Consider the following 24,392-nt stretch of genomic DNA (forward strand, 5'->3'; position numbering starts at 1 on the left):
TCCCGGAGGCCAGGGTTCGAATCCCTGTTCGGTCCTGGAAATCCACTCCTAACATGGACACATTCCTTTTCCAACCTCAAGGGATGGCAATGGGCAAACCACCTCTGAAGAAGCCGTGCCAAGAAAAAAACCTAGAAGGACGTCACCATAAGTCATACTTGACTTGAAGGCACATCGCCATCATATCATTTCATCCACTACATCCGATCATTTCCATATTCCGATAAAATAATATCCTGTGTCTCCTAATCATTCACAACCTTCTATGGGTTTTGGGAGAGAAAGAAAGTCCCCCCAACCCTCCGCAACAAGCCTTATAATTCGTTAGAGACGGTTGGAAAAAGGTCGACGAACAGACCTCCAGATTTTTGCCTGGTTTGGCTCATCTCATTTCACAGAAGCCAAAACAAAAGGGGAAAAACAGATCTCCCTTTTGGACTCTGACTTCATCTCCGGGACCAGCGCCTGCTTCAGGTCCCACTGGGCCTGGGATGGCATGGACTCAAAGCTATAGAGACTCTCTAAACCGTCGCTCTGAAACAGACCATGCTTCTAAAGAGTCTAGATGTGACTTTTATTTTATGGTCACTAACCCACTCTAAGGGTATTACGAAAACAAAAACTGGGTGTGTAGAGAGAGGGGAGAAGATTTCGATCAGAAGAACAGAGCAGCTGGCGAGGAGAGGCTTAAACTGCCCCTTCTTCATGGCGATCTTTGACAGACTCTACGACCCATCATCCCTTACCACCCATTGGCTTAGCAAAACAGGTGTAAACATGATGCAAAGAAGTAGGCAAAACGCACACAATGTACAAGATGCAATTGCGGCAGCAGCAAATCAGTGTTTTATTATTTCAATTGCACTAAGGCATTTGCAAGCCATTCCCAAGGGAAAATAGACATTTGTTCCATGATCTTTTTTGGTCACATCCTAAAGAAGTTGTGATCGTTTTAGACAACAGTTCATAGAAGCATCCAGTTAGTATGGTCCTTTTTCTAAAACCCAGCTTTGGGTACCGAACGTTGCTCAAATACTCAGGTCTTGAAGGATCGAAGACTAGGTATGGGGCGTTTGGTCAGTACAGGGTGAGCTCCATATATCTCATAGCTGGCATATTTCGTCCTCTCAAAAAAGACGCCAAACCGGAGGTGGCCCCTAAAACGTGATTGTTCTAACTGGCAAAATGATAAAAGACTAAAGAAAAATAAAAGGTTGCTCCCTTAATTTGCAAAGATCCGATCATCTCTGGTCTAACATTCATATACAGCTGAAGCTTTGATAAGATATGCCTATCCAACGACAAGTAAGTGCCATCTGGGATGGAAGGAGAAAGACAATGCTGGTCCTTTGTATACAAAATGTGGAATTCACTAGGAATAAACATTAGGTGGGGAGGGTCGATGACAAACAATGCTTTCTTTCATCCCATACTTTCAGCAGACCACACTCTGGTCAAAGGACCCTTGCAGGCAGCTGGCTTTAAATGGGATGCATCCGAAGGAATCCTTCTTCTTGGGCCCATTCCTCCTTTTTAGACCCCAAGACAAAGGGAGGCAAGCGGCCTCTGGAGTCCCAAGTCTCCAATGACCAAAGCCTATGTAGCAACGCACATGTCCAACCCTCATCCTTAGTTTTTTAAGGATGTGGCAGGGAGGAATGATTAAAAACTTTGTATACAGCAGTGTCAAGGGTCTCTCCTACCTGCCTTTCCTCTGACCTGCATCTCAAAGCATGAAGTTCCCTGGTGTCTCTGCTCGTGGCATGTTTTCTTTGCAAACAATATGTGCTGTGGCTGCGTGTGATGTCACTTTCTGCGCATCATGGACAGGGCGGCACCCATGGCCGCATCCACATCCTTTCCGTAGACGACGGGAAACGGGTAGGCCTTCTCCACTTCTTGGCGCATCACCTCGTTCTTGTAAAGCCCGCTCCCGCCGGCCAATATGCGCTTCACCCCGGCCTCCTTCAGGCGCTCTGAAGACAGCATGGAGTGGAGGTTCTGGACCACGCCGCGGCATAAGGCCCTGGTGACGTGACCCAAGGAAAGGTCCGAGGCTGCGATCCCTGTCACCGAGGCCAACCTCTCAGGGGTGTGCCGTTCTCCGAAGACCGTGGGGCAAATGGCGAGGCCAGTGTCGGTTTGGGCCAAGGCAGCCTGGATCATCTGCAGGTAGAGATCTGATTCCGAGGCTTCAATCCCTGTTGGGAGAGAAAGAAAAGCTGAAAGGGAGCTGGCACTAATGAGACCTTGCCACCAGAATGTGGAAACAAGGAGCTGCGAGTAACAATGAGACCCATGACAAATCTAAATTACTGGCAAAGGGAAGCCATTTTAGAGAGGCCTCCCTCAATTCTGTCACCGCTGCCCATTTGGGATGCTCCCACTCTTTAAATTTGAGGAGATGGGGGGGAGGGGGGGCAGGTGGCTAAATCCACTTGGTTTTTCCCCTCTACCACTCTCCTTTGTGGATTTAGCCCCCAGAAAAATCCCTTTTCAGAAAGGAAACATGTTTGTCACTCTCTTCAAGCTGCAGAACGGGCCCCATCTCTAGCCTTTTAACCGAGTGTCTTAATGATGCTTTAATTGATGATTTTAGTTACTTCCCCCTCCCCACTCGGTTTCCATTTTCTCCGGATTTCAAGCCCTTAATGGTTTGAGTGCTTCTGAGTCATTGATTCAGCCTTTCCCCCTCTGCTCTTTACTGTCTTCATCACCAGCCACACATACTGAGGAAGGGTCTCTGAATAGACTCCCCTCCACCCCAGCATTTTCTATACAGACCAGGCTGTCTCCTATAGAGCCCTGAGTGACTGTGAGGCCCAAAAGGTCAAAGCATAGAAACATAGGTCCAAAACACACTGCTGAAACAATCCAGTTTGAGACCGCTTTAACTGCTAAGGAATCCTGGGCATCGAAGTTTATTGCGGCACCAGAACTCTCTGATGGAGAAGGCTAAAGGTCTCGCACAACTACAGTTCCCAAAATCCCCTGAGCCAAGGCAGTTAAAGCAGTCTCAAGATGGATTATTTCTGCAGTGTGTTTTGGACCACAGAATCTCAAAGTTGGAAGGGACCACAAAGGCCATCCGTCCCAAACCCCTGCCATACAGAAATACACAACTGACACCCTCCTGAACAGAATAATTAGGCATAACTTACTATACTATACTATACTATACTATGTTATACAATACTATAGACTGTATTATAACAAGGAATAGTTAGGCATAACTCACTATACTATACTATACTATTACTATAGACTGTATTAAGGAATAGTTAGGCATAACTCACTATACTATACTATACTATAGACTGTATTAAGGAATAGTTAGGCATAACTCACTATACTATACTATAGACTGTACTATAACAAGGAATGGTTCCACTCTTTCCATGGTGAAACTAAGCAGGTTTTAAGTTACAGGTTGAGTCTCCCCTTATTCAAAACGCTTGGGACCAAAAGTGTTTCGGATTGTGGAATACTCACATATCAATAATGAGATATCTTGGGGATGGGACCCAAGTCTGAACGTGAAACTCATTTATGTTTTGCATGCACCATATACACATATGTGTAATGATTTTGTGCCTGGAACAAAGTTTGTGTACACTGAACCAACAGAAAGCAAAGGTGTCACTCTCTCAGACACCCATGTGGACAATTTTGGCATTTGAGATAAGGGGGACTAAGCCTGTACTTTTATAGTTATAAGGCATGTGCGTTTTGAGAGAGGCCAAATGCTTTGTAGCATTGTGATGAGTTTTAAAGAAAAAGAGCCAAAAAGTAACCAACAAAACAGATATGTGCAGGCGTAATAATGTGGACTTATACTCACAGACGTCACTAACAGGACGGCAGCCATAGATGTGAGTAAGGTGTCTATTAGACTGTAACAATGACTTTTAAAATTCCAATTCCCCCAATTCCTGGCCCACTCTTGTGATAGTAAGCCCTTCGCCGTTCAGAACTATTTTTACCCAGCTCTGCCATCCATCGAAGCAGCATGTTCACGAAGGTCGCCATCACGTTCCCGCCGTTCAAGGAGGCAGCCACTGCCAGGTAGCGATTGTTGAAATAGGGATAGTAGGCCACAGGGGAACATGGGTCTGGAGACTCCCCCGGCTGGAACCCGGAGGGCATGGAGACGGTCAGCTGCGCAGAGGTCCCAATGTTGAGAACTAGGAGGAAGAGAAAGGCAGTACGTTTGCGGGCCTTTCCCTCTAGGGCTAATCTCATCCACCACAAATCAGAAAGGCCTCCAACACCCAGATTTAATGGTCGCTTAATGTTTAGGATCATAAAAAGAAACCTTTAGAACACAAAAGACCCAGTCGCTTTTTTCCTCATCACCGTTTGCAGTGAAATAGCCCAAAACTTTTAAGTCCAAAAGGCTGGCATTGAATTGGGATACACTCTTCCTCTGGAAAAGCTGGTGCGTGATGTGAAAGCTTCAAAAGCTAGCAAGGATCCAAAATGGCTACCCTTCAAAGACTATATAGACCAGTGGTTCTCAACCTGTGGGTCATGAGTCCTTTGGGGGGGGTTGAACAACCCTTTCACAGGGGTCTCCTAAGACCATCAGAAAACACATATTTCCAAGGGTCTTAGGAACCAAGACGAAAATAATTGTATGGTTGGGGGCCACCACAACATGAGGGACTGTATTAGGAAGGTTGAGAACCACTGATATAGAAGAAGACAATGTGGCCTCAAACCGCTGCTACAGCTAAGTACTTTCTTGAAAGCTACAGGAAAAGAGATTCTACCTAAACCTTTGGAGGAACCTCTTGTCAGTAAGAGCTGTTCAACACTCCATCAGAGGATGATGGCGTCTCCTTCTCTGGAGGTCTTTAAACAGAGGTCTTTAAATGGAGGTCAAGGGTCCTTTGAGTGAGAGTTCCTGCATGGCAGAGGGTTGGACTAGATGGCCCTTGTGGTCTCTATGATCCTATCAAAGGCCTTTTGAATATCAGACACCACCTTCCTGAAATTAACCCAGCATTATGTTAATCTAACCCTGGAAAAGTTATCTTGAAATGGGAAGGGGAAAAGAAAGAGAAGGAGAGAAGAAAAGCAAAGGATTAAGGCAGGGGAAGTGTAGGAGGGTAAGAAAGGTTAGAGCATAATTTTTCCAGGTGCAAACTAGGGATCCCATCGGCCTTTGTTTCACATACCTGCATCTGTGTTTTCTGTCATGCAAGAGTACACTGAGCACTGGAAATCTCCCAGGGCGGCTCCAACCTTGGTGCCCTTGGGTATCCCGTGCCACGGGAAGGTGGTTTCCCCGGCCGTCTCCCCTGGCTGGACCACTTCAGGAAGCAAATGGACAGGGAAGTGTGATCCTTGGAGGCTAAAACCAGGAGGGAGAGACCAAGGGTGGTTAGTCCACACCAGAAGAAAAAGGACCAGGCGCTAGAGATGGGGGAAGACACACCTAATAAGAGACATGCAGGTTGTGGGTCCATCCAACTGGTACCCAAGGCACAGGGGCATGCTGGGTGATTAAAATGAGAGACTCCAACCATCAACTCCCCCAAAATTGGGTCTTTAAAAAAACAGTAACCAAGGATCCCATCATAATAAGGTCCCATCATAACAGCTGATCATAGTAAGTTGCTGGGTCTCTTCTCCTTGCCCCTTCCCCAACTATTTGAGCATTGCATCAACTACAGAGAAGATCCAACACTTGGGGCCATCTCACCACCTCAACGCATTATTCCAGCAACACTGACCTCCAACTTTTAACTGAGCATTGCAGAAAGATTAAAAATGTAAGCTTGTTGATTGTGTTGAACATTCAGAATAGCACTGATGGAGAACTACAAGTGGCTCAGGTCTATGAAAGCTCATGCTACCAGAATCTTCGTTTCAGTTAATCTCAAAGGTGAGACAAGAAGATCCCTTTGTAGATGTTTCCAGACTAATGTATCCCTGTCTTTGAATTCCTTCCCATGCGTTAGTTCTTCAAAATGCTAAGCACACACATACACGCAGTTAGAAGTAACAAAGCCCTGCCGTAAGAGCACCCCATCGACAACATGTTTTGCCAAACCAGGTTAGCAGTTAATGCCATGAGAGAGGAAACATGCATTGAGTTTCTCTGCCAACCTTGAACAGGCCTAACAAGCGGTTTAAGCCTCCTTGCCAGTTAATGGGGAATGGGGGATCTTTCCAGCTGTGGGGTCCTGGTCTACTGAGACGCCCCAGACTCCATTTTCCTGTAAAGAAGAAGCCAGGATGCTTCAAAATAATACCAGACGTGGCTTTTGTAGCCTCAGTGAGTTTCGTTGGACTTACTCCCAACAGGTAAGCATGAATAAGCTTACAGCTTACAACTGATTAAACTTATCAAGGGATAGCCATATTGGCTATATATATATTATAAGAACATCCAAAATCGACAAATCTTTGTCTCCCAGAGCCCATATGGTCAAAGGAATGGCCTCTACCTGCATAGATATCCCTCCATACAACCCTGAGAACAACAACAACATCTGGACAAACTGTGTCTCTAACATCAATCTATTTCCCTGATGAAGAAGCCAGTGGAGCTTTGAAACCTTGTGTCATGTATCTTTGGATGCCACAGTGAAGGCAACTCTGGCGGGCATGAAGCTCGGAAAGGTTTCATGCTAGCCCCCAGTCTGTATGCCACTGGTAGGTCCATTTTATTGTATTGTATTGCATTGTATAGCACTGTGCAAGCCTACAGTGCTTTACAAATAAAGTTTAATAATAATAAAGTTTAATAATTACATGTCTGTATTCCAACTGTTACTGGTGGTGCTGAAGTATCCCCAGCTTGCTGCATTCTGGATGGACATCCGTGGCTTTTCCCGTCCGCACAGCATGGCAACAACATAGTCTTGGATGGTTCCGGCAGCATCGTAAGGCTTCAGGAAATCGGGGCTATCCACCAGAAACAAAAGTAGGTTACAGTAGATACGTCTATTACATCCAAACCCTGGCATATATGTTTCATTAGTGGCAACCATCAAAATGTAGAGGTTTGTGAGACTTGCGGGTTCAAGAGACTGCAATATGCCCACCCAGCTTTAGGCCATTAAATGCTACTTCTGAGACAAGACCCACTTCTTGTTTCCTTTCCAACTTTCTGCTCCATCCTTGGAGGTTTACAACAACCGTGACTGCATCTGCACTGCAGAAATGGGGCAGTTTGACGCCACATGGCTCAATGCTCTGGAGATTTGTTGTGGCACCAGAACTCTCTGACAGAGAAGGTTAAATATCTCACAAAACTACAAATCTGGGGATTCTACAGCATTGAGGCACGGCTACAAAACGCCAGGTTGTGTTTAAAAAAGAGAACGTCGCCATGCAAAACCAAGGAACGTAGCAGTACCTGTTCTTTAAGTACCAAAAGATCGTGGCACAGCCGTTCCCAGTGGCCACGCTGAGGTGCGATTTCGGCCGAGGAAGGGAGGCAAGGAAGTGGCTGCCACAGCGTCCATCTTGCCATGTGACCAGGCGGCTGACCTCCTCGGGCTCAAAGGTCCATCCGTCTTCGCTCTCCAGCCACTTGCAACCTATAAAGAGAAAACCTGTAGTAAGTAACGGAGGAGGCGATTCTTAGCACGCTTCCTAACATGTGAAACTCATGAGTTGGCAACTTTACACAAACAGTGCCCCGTCCCAAAAGCTCATTGCGGGTACATTTGATGAGGCATCACATCACTTCTAGTTTTACAACTAACCAATGTCTGGCCAAGGTTTGGGGGGAATATGGAGGTGATCAGCGGACATTGGGGGGGTATAAAAAGTCACCCCAAATGCTATCTTGGAGAAATACGGATATAAATCAAACAATTAACATTTCAAAACGGCATCTAGAGTCTATGGTGGGCCACATTTTGGGGCTCTAAGGGTCTAATTTGGCCTATATAGACCACACTTTGCTGTAGTGGTTAGATAGGGTTAATGTTAGACTGGGACTTTGGAAAGCTAGGTTCAAGTCCTCAGGGAGCAATGATGCTCTCTGGATGACTTTGACATAGTTTCTCTCTCTTTTTCTCAGGTTAACCTCACAAAATTGTAAATGTGGGATAGATACAGACAGGTGCATACAATGCAACTGACAAAAGACAACAAATAGGCAAAGACCGTCCAGGGGAGGAGGCAAATTTTAAAGCCATGTCAAAAAGAGAAAATGATGGAGAGGTTTCCCTAAGAGAAGGAAATTTCATAGCCTTCTGTTCAATTGCATCAGCCTGCCATTTGGAAAATGACCAGCTCTTAAAATGCCCATTAACACAGGGGGGGAAAAAGGAAAGATGAGATTAAAAATACTCACCATTTCGAAAGAGGAAAAATAACAACGCAAATGAATAAAAATCTTCATTTTTGGCTACTCCGCTCAGGAGGAGGAAGGGAGGATAAGGCATCCGTTTTAACGTTTGGAAACATGCAGAGACTAAACTGCAAAGGTCCAGAAGGAAGTAAAACACGGCAAGGCTTTGGAAGCGTAAAAGCAAAATAAAAACAAGCGCTTCCTCTTGAAAACATGTATATTTGATAAATGAGGAAGGGTTTTGGTTTTGTTCATACCTCGACCTGTTTTCCAGAAGACCACTCCATGCATTTGTCCAGAGATGCCAACGCGGCACACTTTTCCAAGCGATTGTGGTGGGAGATTTGCGAGGCACGCGTTCAGCGCGGCAACGATTTTGCGGACATCTTGTTCGTCCCTCTGCAACAGTGACAACCAAAGAGGGAAAGAAAGTGAAGGCCCCGAACACACTGCAGGAAGAATCCAGTTTGAGACCGCGTTAAACTGCCCTGGCTTAATGCTAGGGGACCCTGGGGATTGTAGTTTATTGTGGCACTAGGGCTCTCTCTGACGGAGAAGGCTCAGTGTCTCACAAAACCACAGCAGCCCTCTCCCATTCTTGTTCCGCGGCAACTAATGTTCAAGGATAGACTGGCTCTGTGTTGTGAGGTTCAATCCATCCAAACAAATGGGCAGATCCTCATCATTTGACTTTATCCCCCTCTTACCTGCAGCCCAGTGGCGCCATGACTCTCCACTTGCGCCTTAGTGGCTTTGGTGCAGCTTGCAACCACAGTTGGCCCTCGGTCTGTTTCTTCCACCAAGACAGCCTTCACCGATGTGGTGCCCATGTCGATTCCCAAGACGCAGAAGGAATTGGCAGGTGGCACAGTGGGTTTTGAACTCGTGTCCTCAGATTCCGGTGGTGTCTGCATTGTCTGTAAGGAGAGAACAAGGATGGCATTAATGCACCTCACTTAAAACTTGGCTTGGAGCATGAAAAAATCTTCATATTTCGGACTTTGGAATTCCAGATACGGGAGACTGAACATGTAACAACAAATTAAAAATTACTTAATCCAATAAATAAATAAAATTTATTTATTTTTATATTACATCTATATTTATTACTTTTGAACAATATTTATTTATTTTTATATTATATCTATATTTATTATATTTGTACAATACTTACTTATTTATTTTTATATTATATTTATATTTACTATTATTATTATATTTATTAATTTTTGTAATATATTTATATTTATTATATTTGAACAATATTTATTTTATATTACATTTACATTTATTATATTTGTACTATATTTATTTATTTATTTTTATATTATATTTATTTTTATAATGTATTTATATTTATTACATTTATACAATATTTATTTTTATATTACATCTATATTTATTATATTTGAACAATATTTATTTATTTTTATATTACATCTATATTTATTATATTTGAACAATATTTATTTATTTTTATATTATGTCTATATTTATTATGTTTGTACAAAATTTATTTATTTTTATATTACTGTACATCTATATTTATTATATTTGTATAATATTTATTTATATTATATTATATTTACTATTATATTTTTTATAATATATTTATATTTATTATATTTGTACAATATTTATTAACTTTTATATTACATTTATATTTATTATATCTGTACAATATTTATTTTAATATTATATTTACAATATTTGTATAACATTTATTTATTTATTTATTAAATATTCATTATTTGATTTCTCTGGGATTAATATTTTTATTTTCAACTAATGTCACTACAAGACATAACACAATGCAAATATAACATAGACATGACAATCTATTAAAACACATAAAACGTTGTTATTTTACTCTAAACTATTATTTTATGCTGGTCCGTGACTGTAATGAAATTATTCAGTCATTATTATTTAATGTATAAATAATTGGGTTTTTTAACTTATATTTTAATAATATTAATTTAATATTATTAAAATATAATTTTAAAAATATTTTAATAATATTAAATTAATAAATTTAATAATATTAATTGGAAATGTGTAATAATTTTTACACATTTCCAATTTTAAAAAAATACGTAAATATTAGCATTACAATTCTAGCAGGAAAAGCATATAAAATAAAAGTAATAAAATAATATACATAATACAATAAAATAATAGGAATCAAATAATAAAAAGGAAAAACGTACAAGAAGATAGCTATATAAATTTATTATTTATTTAAATAATAATAATAATTTATTAATAAATAATTTATTATTATTATTATTATTATTATTATTTTAAAAAATAATAAATTTAAATAGTTTTAAAGCCTTCCAGCCCTGAGTTGAAACAAGTCAATACAAGACTGTAGCAACAAAATGGAAGCAAATAATATATATACATATATATATATATATATATGTATATGTATATGTATATATATATATATATATATATGACTAATATATATATATATGAAGCCTAAATAAACATAAACAGAAAAGAATACCAAACAGGCCCAGACCTGAGAGGGGTTACTTTTAAACAAAATAACCCACTCAGGCCTCAAAAACTGAGAGTTTTGATGTTAAAAACGGCTAAAGAGAAACAAAGTGGCATCTGAGGAAATGAAAGCTCAGAAAGAGTGAACTTTGAAACAATTGTTGTTCTTAGGCCCGCCTCCTCCTCTGTGCGCCACACCCAAGATGGCGGCTTCGCCCTCCCGCCGCCACAATGGCGGCCTATCGTTCGACAAGGGCAAGGAGTGGCCGAGCGCGGCCGCCATCTTGGCTGGGTCGCCGTCCCCTCAGGCCAAGGCCCACCTTTTTCGCCTTTTTCCGGCGATATTTGACGGCTCTGTGTGAAATTATACATTAACTAAGTTAGATTTAAACAACGGGAGGCCTGTTTTCGCAAAAAGAGGAGGAAGGAAATAAAAATTACCTCAGAAACGGCCCAGATCCTGCCACACCCAAGATGGCCTCCCCAGGAAGCAGAGCTTTATATTCGCCGGCGTCGCCTCAGAGGCCTCGAAAGGCCTAGGCCCGGAGCCTAAAACGAAGAACGACGTTGGAAGGAACGACTTGGGACGGAGGGAACGTCGCTGCTCCGTTCCCCTCAGGCTCCAGGGACTTCTATTCCCTCACAAAACGTCCAGGTGGGACGGTTTAGACCAAAAAAACTCCAACTCCCAGCGTGCACCGCGGCATGGGGCGCCCGCTTTCGGCTTTCGGGCTGCCGCGGGGCATGATGGGGCTTGTGGTTCCCGTAGGGTCCCCTTTTTCAAATCTAGGGTTTAGTATAGAAATATAAAGGGGAGAAGAAGGCCTATACTTATTTTAACATCCAAAATAATAAAGTTGGAGTGCTGTCAGATTACAGGAGCTACAGAAAAACCAGCTATGACAAAAGAGAAACTATATATAAACTATCTATCTATATAAATAAATAGGTAGAATATCTATCTATCTATCTATCTATCTATCATCATCATCATCATCATCATCATTTTTTATTTATAGTTATACATATAAATTATTTCCCTATATATATTTATATATGTGTGTGTTATTTATATATTTATGATTTATTATATAATACACACACTATTTATCTATCTATATAAATAGATAGAATATATGTTTTCTATATCTAGATAGGTAGAATACACACACACACACACACACACACACATGTGTATGTGTGTATTTATATACATATATAATATATACATATACATATATATATATATATACTCAATGAAAGAAAATATATATATATGTATGTATGTATGTATTTCTATGAGAGGGTAGCTAAAAGTCAGAAAGCACTTGAAGGCACGCAACAACACCAAATAGCTGTGTATTCCGCATTTGAGCTTAAACTTATGCGGGATGAACAAAGCTATTACGACGGACCTGCGAGGCAGGCCTCTCACGGTTGGTGAAAGGTGGCCAAAGAGCTCTTTGAGCTGGGATTTGAACTCGGTCCTCTCTGCTTTCAGCTCCAAGATGCAACCTCCACCCCGCATTGTCTTTTATCTTGTCCTCAGCCTCTTTCCTTCCTTCCAGCTAACCAAGACTTCCTCTTTTCTTGATATTAATCCTTTGCCTTCTTTGTTTTTACAGCTGTCAGCTGCTTGGCGCCATGGGGAGCAGAGCCGGCCTTTTCCTCCTGGCCCTCCGTCTGCTCAGCCTCCTTTCTCTTGCATTGCCGCATCTCTCTGGTAAGTCCCCTGGCCTTCCAAGGAAGGCATTTCGGCCTCCGGTTGTGGAAGAGGAACAAGCCTTCTCTGGCATGTGGCAACCATCTTTGGCAAGAGCATGCCGTGCCTTTCCTGAGACCCACTTGTCTTAGGAATCATAGAAGCACAGAAGGGATCCCAAGGGCCATGCAGGAACTCAAAACCAAAGCATCCCCATCCAGCCTCTGTTTCAAGACCTCCAAAGCAGTCTATTCTTACAGTTATGAAGGTTTAGCTGGGATCTCTTTTCTCAGAATCGGAAAGCCACTTTCTTTGCTTCAGAACACCCTTCTGTGTCCTGCTTTCAGTTTTTCAAATGTCGAAATGAGTCAACGCATGCTTGCACATCTAAGAGTCTTGTGACCTCTTGAATGACTAACAAATTTCATCCAAGTGTCACTTTGACTCCTTTGTCGTTCTTTTTTTGAAGGAGCCACGGTCCTCAAGGTCCCCGAAGAGGTTTCGCTAGAAAACGGCAGTTCAAAGAACATCACAGTGACTTTAAGGTGAGTTTTTATAAGCACCGGCTTCCAGGGTTGTCAACCTTTGCTCTCCGGAGGAGAAAACATGCCACTATAAAAGCAAGAGTCTGTTGCTCACCATTTGCTCAGTGACATCCTTTATTTTGGGATTCGGCTCTAAAGAAAAATGCAGCTTCTCCCCTTTCCTCTGTAGCAAAATAAAATCTCACTGCATGCTTTTTGTCATTGGCTGCTTCTTGACTATGTTTTACTAGGTTACTAGGCCAGGTTGACTGGCAAGCCCCTATTCCTTGCATGGTTCTCTGAGCTTTCCAATCTGGGTGGACTCCAACTCCCAGCCTCCCTCACTCTTGGCTCTGGAGGCTCTGGCTGCTGGGAATTGCAGTCCCTACAATGCCTTCCATCCTAACGGCTGCTCCTGTTCTGTCTTTCTCAGTCCTCCGCTCAATGAGACACTGGAGATCACATTTAACGTCACCTATTCGTCCAAGGAGAACCACACCATCGTTGAGCTGCCCAAGGAGGTAAGTTAGGAAACGAACGCATTCTGCATGCAGAAGGACCCAAATTCAATCCCTGGTATCTCCAGTCCAGGGAGATAACAGGTAACACATTCTCCGCCTCAAAGACCCTGCCAGTCAATGTGGGCAACACCAGCTCCAATAGTTATGAACTCAATATAAGGTAGATTCTTCCATTTACGTTTCAGAAAGTTCCAGGGCAACTTTACATATAGACTTGTGAGGCTGGAGGAACTCTTACTGGAGAGCCTTCGCTCAAAGTCATGAGGATAAGAATCTTTCTTTGCCACAGCTCAATGGAAGAGTGTGTGCTCTCCATTAAGAAGGACCCAGGTTCAATTCTTGGTATCTCCAATTGAAAGGTGATGGGGAAGGAGCCTTCTCTGCCCTCGAGAATAGATGTCTCTCAGTGCAGCGAACGTTGAGCTGGGTGGATAAAAGGGACTGTCGTCTGTGCCTTGAGCAGCTTCTCCCTTTCAGTATCCCTCGTGTCTTTTTCAGGTGATCGTAGCAGCAGGCCTGAAGGAGACCCACTTCCAAGTGAGAGCAAAAGATGTCGGACAGGTGACGGTCTACCTTCACAGCAATGCCTCCAATGAAACAAGGTAAGCTGCCGCCAAACAAGGCTGAGCTGTCCAACTTGTGTGACCAGAGCTCTCCATTCTCTTTCTAACAGGATAGGCACAGCTAAGCTGTCTAGGGCTAATGGGAGTTGTAGTCAAACAACGTTTGGAGGAACAGGCTTTGCCTGCTTCAAAGCCATTCAAAAGCTTTCCTCCTAAAATTGATCCAGCCTGCTTTTATTATCACTAGCATGAAATAAATCTAATAATACTAACAACAAGAATAGTTGAACTCCCCTTATCCACAACTAAAAGACCAATGGGATGATGGGAAGGTAGCCTAATGGGATGATGGGCAGGCGCTGGATTGGATAAAGGTGGCATACCACATGCTGAAACATCTGCATGATAGTTTGCAGCAATGAAAAGTAAGCTGAGGATGAAGGAGGAACATGGGAGCAGGAGAGAGAGAGTGGGGCAGCAGAGGATTCGTTGGGACTGTCCTTGCCAAACTATAACACTGAAAGGGTACGGCTTTCCTCAGCGCACTTCCTATGCGGTTTTACAGCTGTGATCATAAGGTCCAGGAACGTGACACTCCTTGACTACGGAGGACCGTTTCTCTGGTAATCTGATGTCAATCCCCTTTTGCAGGCCAAGAATCCGGTTCCTGGTCCTCCACAGCAATGCAGTGAGGATCCTGGATCAGGTGATCGGGTGGATCTATTTCCTGGCCTGGTCAATCTCCTTCTACCCTCAGGTGTTTGAGAACTGGAAACGGAAAAGGTAAGGAGGCAAGCCGCCGACGGCTGCCTTGTCGTAAGGGATGCTCAAAATGGAGGATCTTCTCAGGAGAAAACAGAAGACCAAACTAGATTTTGGTGAGAAGTCTAGGGCAACAGCCCTAGAGACCAGATCCTCAGATACGTTTTCTCAGTGGTGTCAAGTTAGCTAGTTTGAGTTCTTTACAAGGGAAAAGCAGTCAGACTTGGATTCCCTTCTTTCTTCTCTTGCTTATTTATTTCATCCCCCGTTTAATCCCAGAATTATGAGCATCCCAAGGCAGCCTCTCAGTTAAAACACTATAGGGAGACCATAGACTGGGGGGAAAAATTAACAGTTTTATGGCATCTTGAGGACAAGATTTATTATAGTATAGCACAATGGGGTGCATTAACCATCCATGCTCTCAGTCTCTACATCTACGCTGCAGAGACAATGCGGTTTGACACCACTTTAAGTGCTATAGCTCCATCCTATGGAGTCCCCCAAACAAACGAATAGCACTTTACCTTTCCACTAAAGCATCTCTCCAGAGGTCTGCGGTGTGACCATGGAGGAAATTGTTCTCTGTAGATTTGCATGCTAACCCCCACCCTCTGGCTTTTTCTCTCCCACAGCGTCGTGGGGCTCAGTTTTGACTTCATTGCATTGAACCTGACCGGCTTCATCGCCTACAGCGTCTTCAACGTCGGGCTCTTCTGGGTCCGCCCTGTGAAGGTAAGGCGATGCTTCCATTTCCTACCTTCTGGAATCCCCTTCTGACACAGTTAAGAAGAAGGTTATGGTAGGGAGGGATCCGCAGAGTTGTCCCATTCCCAGACGGACTCTAGAACCCATCTGCTTGGTGACAGAAGCCCACACAAAAAGGTACTTGCTCTGACCCCACTGGCTTGTCTCTTCCTACCCAGGAGCAATTCCTGCAGCAGTATCCCAACGGCGTGAACCCGGTGGACAGCAACGACGTCTTCTTCAGCCTCCACGCTGTTGCCGTGACCCTCGTCATCATCCTGCAGTGCCTTATCTATGAGGTGGCTAAACCACAGATGTGTTCTGGTCTACTTTACATCTCCTTCCCCCACAATTAAAGATCCCATGCTGTACCCAGGACCCCAAATCCCTGAGTCCAGGCATCCCAGATTCCTCCCCTCTCAGAGCGCTGCAAAACAGGCTTGCATTCTCCTTCATCGGGTGGCAAGGGCACCATCTGCTGCTTGGGCATCCTCACGACACGTTTCTTCCTTGCTTTGTATCCCTGCAGAAAGGGAGCCAAAAGGTCTCCCGGATCGCCATTGGGTTGCTGGTTGTCGGCTGGATTTTCATCTTCACCACCTTATTTGTGGCCGCCGCCGGAGTCATCACCTGGCTTCAGTTCTTGTTTTATTTCTCCTATGTAAAGCTGGCTGTCACTCTCCTCAAATACTTCCCACAGGTAAGCAGTGTCCCTTTGCCTTAACCTCTAGAGCGCAAGAGATTAAATCCATTTCCATTTCTCATCCTTCACATTTAAGGTTTAAGATAAGCTTTCTTGTCTTGTAGCATTGGGAGATAGTGTGGGGTTGAGAAGACCGGTGTGGCCACAAAAGTACAAGGGGGAAAAGACACAGGGGAACCAGGCCATAAGAAGTTTGGGGACAAGACCTTTTTCTGGACTTATTTTTCCAGAGAAAGGTGCAGCCCTGGACTGCCATTCATCCACTTTTTTTTCTCTTAGGCCTACATGAATTTTCGCCGGAAGAGTACCGAAGGCTGGAGCATTGGCAATGTCCTGTTGGACTTTGTGGGCGGCAGCTTCAGCTTGCTTCAGATGTTTCTACAGTCCTATAACAACGGTAAGCGTCCCTCGTTGGACCAGACCCCAAGACCTTTTAGATTACGACTCCCATAATCCCTCAGCCAGCCTGAATGCCTTATTTTCTCTCTGCAATCGTTCATAAAACGTCAACAAAAGGATGCAATGTCTCTTCCGATTGCCATTTTGAGATCCCTGCAAAGTGATACTGAGACATTTGGTGTGGGGAACACTTTTCCTATTGTTTTGGGGTGCAAATTGCCCCTAAATTGTACCCAAACCACAATTTTTAAGACTTGAGGAGTTTATGCATTTGGGGGTGGCTTTAAGAGCCACTGAAGTGAATTGCAGCAGCCCAGATCCTGCATTTTCGTTACACTGGGTTAGGATGTTGGATTGGGAGATGGAAGACCCACGTTCTGGTCTTCTCAAAGGTGACCTGAAGCCAGTTGGAGAACATCCACTTGTTTTATCTCACCCTTTTAGATGAGTGGAAACTGATCTTTGGGGACCCCACCAAGTTTGGCCTCGGCCTCTTCTCCATCTGCTTTGACATCGTCTTCATCGTCCAGCACTACTGCTTGTATCGGTCTGAGGAGTACCAGTTCTTTTGAGTAAACATCTCCCACAACGCATGGGTGCACCGTCTAAATTTGCCAGCAAGTGTCAGCTGCCACAGACACTAAGACTTGCAGAAAGACAGTGACTCTGGTTTCCATCTGAGGAAGGCAGCCCTCCTCAGTTTAATTACCTTCTAGTGCCTTACTCTTTTGCTAAGATGTAGTTCTGATTTCACTTTGTCACCCAAAAAGTTATTGCCTTCAAAGAAGGCGGTCAGGAAGACGGCTTCCATCCAACCGATCTGTGAACTGTGAACTGGGCACTCCAGCCTTCCCCTCTTGTGGCAAAGCACAGAGAGATCACTGGACCAAACCTGACGACCTTTTATTCCATGGAAGCATTGCATTTGCACTGAGGAGCTGCTGAACTGGGCTGTGTAAACCTGGGATCGAAGCAACTTCAGAGCGGGTGTCAGTGTGAATTAAACCTTAGCATAAAACTTTCAGCATTGTGGTTATGACTGAAGTGCAACCTTTTGGGTGGCAGGGCTTCTTTCCCCAGGTATGCGCCAGGTTCAAGCCCCAGAATCCCCCGTTAGAGCTAGGAAAGGCCCCACATTGACACAGCCAGTCACTGAACGGCGGCAGGACTGAGCATGACAGGCATTAATGCCGTAACTCACACTTAAGACATTTGCCTATGTCCTAAAGCTCATCTCGTCTTTTGAGGATGGACATTTTGCTTTGCCATTATGAGAGGGACTGCAAGGGAGATCTATTGGAGAGTCGAAGAGGGGGTTCAGGGATATTTCTCAGGGTATCTTTTGCATGGTTTCACAAATGTTGGTGCCTTTCATGCCTAAATTGGAGGGGGGACATCAAGGACGACAGGTGGCTCCTTTTTTTGGCCACCCTTGTGGACAGAACCACTCACACCTCTTACACAGAACCTCCATTTTGAGCACTGGGATATTCCCTACACCTTGAAAGAATAAAGTACAGAGGGTTGGGCTTCTCGTGTCAGGATCTGCCTGACTCAGGGCCAACACGGATTAACAGAAAATGCAGCTAAAACCCAAGCGGGGCTGGAGCGGACTAGAACTGGCAGACCCTTGATCCAATTGTGGTAAAGCCATTTATATTAACCGGGTTTCAAACCCTGGACCGGGCTACAAAACTTTGAGACCGCACCCTGCTTGGAATGCTAGCATTGAGTATGTCCAGAAATGCGGGGAATGCGCAGGGCGAACATGTCGCGCTGCGTCTGCTCAGGATAAGTCTTACCTGTCCTTGCATTCTTGAGTCAGGAAGGAAAGAACGAAGCCTCCTGCTCTTTCTACTTGAAGGATTGGTCTTTCTACTTGAACTTGTTCAGAGCAGACCAAGCGGCCGTTGGATCCATCTGGAGACCGTGCTCAAGACAGACACAGAGAGAGAGACACACATATCCTTACCTAGCTTACGTTTTGGGAGCTGTTGGAACAAGACACAAAGCTGCCATTCTCACAGTTGAGCCTGTGAGGCTCTCATGGTGACATGCAGCCATGTGCCACAGAGAAAGAAATGCATCTCCAGACAACATCTCCTTTGAACCCTCATCCAAGATCTATGAATCCCAGTGTCCAGGAAGCACCATTCTTCCTTCCTAGAGGGAACAAGGTGGTTTCCCGGATATGACCCTTCTTGCCTTTTGGCTCACAATGCTTTCACAAAACGCACAGGCAACCAGACGGAAAGTCCTGCTTAGTTTATTGTGTGTCAAACGACATGTGGCAAACGTGTCGACAACTCCCCCCGTCCCTCAAAAATCAAGGCTGGTGTGGTGAATTGGCAACCATTCTGTGCACACCCACAAGGCTTTGTAAAAGATAAAAAAAACCACACGCACACCAAGAAATCCTACATTTCATCAAAAGAGACAGTCCCAAAGCTATCTTGGAATCAGAAGTACAAAAAACACACACAGTGATAAGAGAGGCATCTAGTGGTATTGGCAGACTGGCAACTTCGTTTTCGTCCTGTCGGGCAGAGGATTAATGCCACTGAAGTCAAGTGGAATAGCAGTAATATACTGAAATGAGACAGACAGGGCAATTTTTATCTAAGGGGGGGGGGAAGTAGTTATTTACGGCTATTGAAAATACGGTCTTCTGTTTTAAAAAGAAGAACAGGTTGTAAGAGCTCTGGGTGCTTAAGCCACAGAAAGTTTCCTTTGTACTTTAAAGGCCGATGCCGCAGGTTTACCTGCTGCCGACAGTTCTCCGTTCACGGAAGGTTTTGGGACCAAGCCACCGGGAACATCTCCAGCGGCGAAGCTGGATCCGACCCATCTGAGCCATGTCTTGTACAAGAGAATAGGGAGAGTTCTTCTGCGCAAGTTGCCCTGTGCGGCTAGTTAGTACAGGGGCCCACCGCAACCGGCGCCATCTTTGTGGAGGCAACAGGGCAGATGCTTCTACAAAGATGGCGCCGCCTCACAGGCACAAGCACCGCTCTGGCTGAAAGGTTTTGGTCTGCAGTGGGGGAGCCGTGGTCTCACCAAGGGTGACCGGTCCGCCGTGCGCCGTCCATATCTTGCCCACCCGTTCCTAAGCTGTCCTCAATGGCATGGCGGAGACATCATTGACTGCTGCACCGCCTTCTGGAGGGAGTGCCTCGTCACCAGGAGCCGGACCACCTCCTCATTCCGCTTGGTGAGCCTCTTGCGCGCTTGGTCGTGCGTCACCATGGTCATGTCCCACCCATTCACCTGTAAGGATTTAGCAAGACTGAAAAAGGCCGCAGGAGATCAAGCAGACAGGGCATACAGGTTGCTGGCATTGCCTGCCTGCAACTCAGAAGCAGTCTTGAAAGCTGTGGGTCTGTTAGCTTCATTCCTCCCACCCCTTTATAGAAGTTGCAGAAGCTCTTGGAAGTAACTTCTCTAAGCATAGATGAGCTCCAAGACCATTATCTGAACCCACTAGAAGAATGGCTTTGCTCCTTTGCTCACCATGCTAAGCTGGTCCAGACAGTGCCAAGACAAGACATCCTCCCAAATTCAGGTGCCAAGCAATATCAGAGCAAAGAGGTGAATGCCAACCTCCCAGAAAGTACTCGGTCCCTTAGGACTGGACCCGGGAACAAATCCAGCCCCATTCCTGCTATATATACACTTGCCTTGAAGTAAATCCCATAGAGCTAATGTTCATATTCAACTTCCATTGCACTCATATTGTTATAGATTTGTCCTTCTAGGTTGAACAAACCAGGCACCGCAAGAGAAACCCAGTAAACCCAGTCAGCCGCAGCTTCTTAGGCCCAGAGCGTGAGGCTTACCTGCATGATCTTGTCTCCAACCTGAAGCCCTGCCACTTCCGCTGGGCCGCCTTCGGTCACTCGGGTGACATAAATGCCCTAAGGGAGGGACAGAAAGAGAATTTGTCAGCAGAGAAACGCAACAAAATTCTGTTCAGGGTCTAAGTCAGCGTTTTGGGAAAACGCCGTGGGCCTGGAGACGGCTGGCCAAATGGTCAGAAAGGCTTTAGCATGCTAACCTTGTCGGTCTTGTCTTCAGAGAAGGGGTTCTGAGCCGGGTCTTGGTCAATGCCGCCTCCGATGCTGAAGCCCAGGATCAGGTTCTCTCCTTGGCGGAGTTTGTGGATTTCAACTCTTTGCTGAAAAGGAGGAAGGAAGAGAGGGGCAAGGAGGAGAAAAGGCACATCAGAAGCAAGCATCAATTTCAGGCCCAGCTACACTCTATGAATATATATGGCCATGTTGGACCTGGTTTTGCTAGTAAGGAGAACGCTTCTCTAACAGACCAATGGCCATTGGGGATCACTAACAAGATGGCTTTGAGTCCGGAGAGAGACATGTTCCTCTTTTCCAAAGAGAGCCCTAAAGAATCAGACCATTGAATATCACATAGGATCCTCTTCTTGTGATGGAGGGAAACTAGAAAAGGGCTAGAACCCACCAAGCCCTATGAGGAGCGGCTTAGGGAGCCGGGTATGTTTAGCCTGGGGAAAAGAAGGTTAAGATGTGACACGATAGCCATGTTTAAATATTGAAGGGGTGCCACATTGAGGATAGAGCAAGCTTGTTTTCTGCTGCTCCAGAGAACAGGACCGGTAGCAATGGCTTCAAACCACCTCAACATTAGGAAGAACATCAGTGGAAGATGCTGCCTCGGAGTATGGTGAAGTCTCTTTCTTTGGAGCTGGGATTGTGTCCTTTTTCACGGCAGAAGGGGGCTGGATTGAATGGTCCTTGAGGCCTCTTCCAAGACTAGGATCCTGATTCAAAAGAGCCTAAGACAGCTCCTCCATACCTTGGTTTACCCTTCCTCTGAAGCTGAGAGAGTGAGACTTGGCCAAAGTGGGTTCCCACGGCTGAGCAGGGATGCAAAACCTGGTCTCCTGGTGCAACATTTAAACCACACCGGACCTTATAAGACAGAATAAGCCACAGAGATGGCAAGCAACAACCCAAGTCTAAGGAGGAGCTAACCTTCTCCGCTGGGAAAAGACGAGCAAAAGAAAGGGAGGGACTGGTTTTAAACTGGAGGGCTCTGGTTCCTTCTCCTCTCCATGAGAGACCATTCCCCCCCAGAGCAAGGAAGCCCAGTTCTAAATGAAGGGATGCATCAGATTGACTTCATGTAAACAAGTGCCCTTTTATGCCTTTTTCTGAACACTGGAGGCTAAAGCCGGCGATGAGCTCATGAGCAAGTCCTCACACAAAGAGATAAAAAGAGAGGGAGGACAGCCAAACCAGGCGGAGGACAGGCGCAGGCGGCCGACAGCCTCAAGTGGGCCATCGCCTTCCAAACTGGATGCGGCTGGAAGGATGGCGCGGGGCACAATCGCGCAGTGTTTTCTGCACGAACCAAAGCCAGACGACCGCTTTTAGGGCATGATGGTGTCCATGACGGCTGGGGAATGCTGTCCCTATCCATGAGGTTTGCTCAGAGGTGGTTTGCCATGGCCATCCTCTGAGGCTGGGAACATGTGACACATGGCCGAGCCAGGAATCGAACCCAGATTTGCAGTCCAACGCTCAAACCACTGCACCATGCTCTCGCTGTGCGTTAAACCGTGCGTTCCCCACCTCAATCTAAAAGGAAAGGCAGGCAAGAAACAGGTATTACTATTCACATTACTTATCTCTCCGTTCTGTGTCCCAAACCTTCGCTGGGCCACTCCTTTCATCGTTTCGATAACGGCCAAAGACCTAAGAAATGTATGTCTCTGTTGTATTCCTATAAAGATGAACTCCGCCTTTGAGTAAGGAAAGAGTTACTCTTGAGTCCCAACCCAGAACCAAGATATACCGCTTACAAAAGGGTTAAACTGAAAGTAAATCAATAAAGGAGGTTCTGGGCTGGGCTGCTTGCACTAGTTGAAACCCACACACATTGCACTTACTCACCCCCCAAATACATTTTCAGTCCCTGGGGCTATTTGCAATGGCAGCCCCTCCCTTGGGAGGCGAAGGGATCCGGCGGATTCAAAGGGATCTAGTCCTGCAAGAGCTGGCTTCGGAAGGCGGGGTAAGAAGAACCAGGAAAAGAGAGAAGGACAAAGTTTAAGGTTGGCATGAGCGCAAGAGGAAGAAACGTACATGAACGGACAAGGAAGAAGAAGCATCCTGGAGAATGGGCGCTGGAGGCGTGAACCCCAAAAGGAACCCCAAAAATCACAAGAGGATGGGATAGGATTGGGAACAAGGGGATGGACTTGGGGCTACGAACGTCCTGGATGAAAAAGGGACAAATACAAATACTACTACTACTACTGCGAGTTCAGCATAAGATTGCAGACCCCACCCAAAAGAGGACAAAATAATAATGCTTCCTAAAGGGATGGGGAAATTAATCCCATTAAAAGACTCCCTGCCCCTGAAGTTACAACTATGAGGAAAAGGAGACTTAGGAAGTCTGAAGTTGTAGCGAGGAAGTGCTAGAAACATTCAAGACGCTTAGGAAGGGAAGTAATTTTAACTACATGTAATGTAATTATACTCACGCAGTTCACAAAGTCACAGGGCTACTTGTATTAATATAGACTGTACAATATATATATGTGTGTGTGTGTGTGTACATATGATGCAATTATATACACATTTGGTTCACAAAGACCTAATAATATAGATCTTCCTATATATTTTGTGTGTGTGTTTATATATATGTGTGTGTGTACATAGATATAATGCAATTGTACACATTCAGTTCACAAAGATCTAATAGATTTTACTACATACATATGTGTGTGTGTGTGTGTGTGTATATATATATACACACACACACATATAATGCAATTGTACACATTCAGTTCACAAAGACACAAAGATCTAATACAGACTTTACTACATATATATGTCTGTGTATATATATATGTATACATATATATACATATATAGAATGCAATTATACACATTCAGTTCACAAAGAGACATCACTACATGCATCAATATAGATTTCACTATATATATGTGTGTGTGTGTGTGTATACACACATACACATATATCTACCATACAACTATGCACATCCTCTTCACAACCCATGAATGCTAATAGAATTAGTCTGTATACAATATATATATATGTATGTGTAACAATTGGGTGCAAGGATGGCTATTTTCCTTTTGTTAAACCTCCCCTATCCCTCCTTCCCTTCCTCTGTATGAAGAGACTCGCAAAAGAATAAGCCTATTGTTATTATAGTCCTCTGAGGATGGATGGCTGCCTCCTCCCTGCTCCCCTCTGCTCTCCCTTACCACGACGGCCGTGACTGGCTGGCCTGGGATATGCGACATCGCCCCGGCAGGGACCCCCAGCTTCCTCCCTTCCTCCGATCCGCCTCCTTCCTCTGCCTCAGAGCGAACAAAAGCCGAGCGCCAGGGGGGCAGCTTTTAAAACCTCGGCCACGCCCACTGCTCAACTCCGCCCCGCCCACGACCACGCCCCCCGCTACCCCTGTCAGCCACGCCTCTCTTCTTCTTCCTTCCTTCCGAGGGACAAGGAAGGCATAGGGCTTTCTTGAGACGCTCTGGCCCTTTCCATGTCTATGGTGGAGAGAGTGAAAATCCCAACCAGGCTTTCACCATAGAGATGTTTAAAGAGGGCTAGAGCGTCCCAATGAGAGGAAA

General features: G+C 44.8%; 3 protein-coding genes across 7 annotated transcripts; 1 reads left to right on the forward strand and 2 right to left on the reverse strand.

Annotated features, from left to right (window-relative positions):
• Nucleotides 1-1,805: 1,805 nt before the first annotated feature.
• SHPK (sedoheptulokinase) lies at nt 1,806-19,886 on the reverse strand. 3 transcript variants are annotated; one of them, XM_089484205.1, is made up of 8 exons: nt 19,801-19,886; nt 9,022-9,231; nt 8,572-8,713; nt 7,370-7,553; nt 6,763-6,915; nt 5,181-5,356; nt 3,984-4,184; nt 1,806-2,201 (listed from the first exon to the last, which is right to left on the reverse strand). In XM_089484205.1, the coding sequence occupies exons 2-8, from the start codon at nt 9,226-9,228 to the stop codon at nt 1,807-1,809; spliced, it is 1,458 nt and encodes a 485-aa protein (XP_089340331.1). In that variant the 5' UTR covers nt 9,229-9,231; nt 19,801-19,886; the 3' UTR covers nt 1,806. The 3 variants fall into 3 exon arrangements, with proteins under 3 accessions (XP_089340331.1, XP_089340329.1, XP_089340330.1); XM_089484203.1 differs by lacking the exon at nt 19,801-19,886 and adding an exon at nt 18,546-18,585; XM_089484204.1 differs by lacking the exon at nt 19,801-19,886 and adding an exon at nt 11,264-11,347.
• CTNS (cystinosin, lysosomal cystine transporter) lies at nt 11,395-17,767 on the forward strand. Of its 2 annotated transcripts, none has more exons than XM_089484206.1 (11): nt 11,395-11,477; nt 12,448-12,545; nt 12,994-13,069; nt 13,482-13,569; nt 14,068-14,171; nt 14,784-14,915; nt 15,530-15,629; nt 15,821-15,940; nt 16,171-16,341; nt 16,624-16,741; nt 17,188-17,767. In XM_089484206.1, exons 2-11 carry the CDS (start codon nt 12,467-12,469, stop codon nt 17,313-17,315), a joined length of 1,116 nt encoding a protein of 371 aa, XP_089340332.1. In that variant the 5' UTR covers nt 11,395-11,477; nt 12,448-12,466; the 3' UTR covers nt 17,316-17,767. The 2 variants fall into 2 exon arrangements, with proteins under 2 accessions (XP_089340332.1, XP_089340333.1); XM_089484207.1 differs by lacking the exon at nt 11,395-11,477 and adding an exon at nt 11,632-11,771.
• On the reverse strand, nt 18,994-24,135 carry TAX1BP3 (Tax1 binding protein 3). Of its 2 annotated transcripts, XM_089484208.1 has the most exons (5): nt 24,021-24,125; nt 22,132-22,358; nt 20,798-20,917; nt 20,580-20,657; nt 18,994-20,010 (listed from the first exon to the last, which is right to left on the reverse strand). In XM_089484208.1, the coding sequence occupies exons 2-5, from the start codon at nt 22,198-22,200 to the stop codon at nt 19,861-19,863; spliced, it is 417 nt and encodes a 138-aa protein (XP_089340334.1). In that variant the 5' UTR covers nt 22,201-22,358; nt 24,021-24,125; the 3' UTR covers nt 18,994-19,860. The 2 variants fall into 2 exon arrangements, with proteins under 2 accessions (XP_089340334.1, XP_089340335.1); XM_089484209.1 differs by lacking the exon at nt 22,132-22,358 and having other exon boundaries at nt 24,021-24,135.
• Nucleotides 24,136-24,392: the final 257 nt, after the last annotated feature.

The sequence above is a fragment of the Sceloporus occidentalis genome, unplaced genomic scaffold, assembly GCF_023333645.1.
Source record: "Sceloporus occidentalis isolate IW3139 unplaced genomic scaffold, rSceOcc1.0.p SCAF_21, whole genome shotgun sequence".
NCBI lineage: Eukaryota > Metazoa > Chordata > Lepidosauria > Squamata > Phrynosomatidae > Sceloporus > Sceloporus occidentalis.

Coding starts and splice junctions, on each gene's coding strand:
- TAX1BP3 (XM_089484208.1), bottom strand. CDS start 22,200: ATGGATAGGGACAGCATTCCCCAGCCGTCATGGACACCATCATGCCCT. Junction 20,918..22,131: donor AAAGCGGTCGTCTGGCTTTG/GTTCGTGCAGAA, acceptor CCTCCTTTTCAG/CAAAGAGTTGAAATCCACAA. Junction 20,658..20,797: donor CTGAAGACAAGACCGACAAG/GTTAGCATGCTA, acceptor TCCCTCCCTTAG/GGCATTTATGTCACCCGAGT.
- CTNS (XM_089484206.1), top strand. CDS start 12,467: ATGGGGAGCAGAGCCGGCCTTTTCCTCCTGGCCCTCCGTCTGCTCAGC. Junction 13,070..13,481: donor AACATCACAGTGACTTTAAG/GTGAGTTTTTAT, acceptor TGTCTTTCTCAG/TCCTCCGCTCAATGAGACAC. Junction 16,342..16,623: donor TCCTCAAATACTTCCCACAG/GTAAGCAGTGTC, acceptor TTTTTCTCTTAG/GCCTACATGAATTTTCGCCG.
- SHPK (XM_089484203.1), bottom strand. Junction 5,357..6,762: donor AACAGTTGGAATACAGACAT/GTAATTATTAAA, acceptor TCCTGGTTTTAG/CCTCCAAGGATCACACTTCC. Junction 4,185..5,180: donor GACAGAAAACACAGATGCAG/GTATGTGAAACA, acceptor TCTTCCTCCTAG/TTCTCAACATTGGGACCTCT.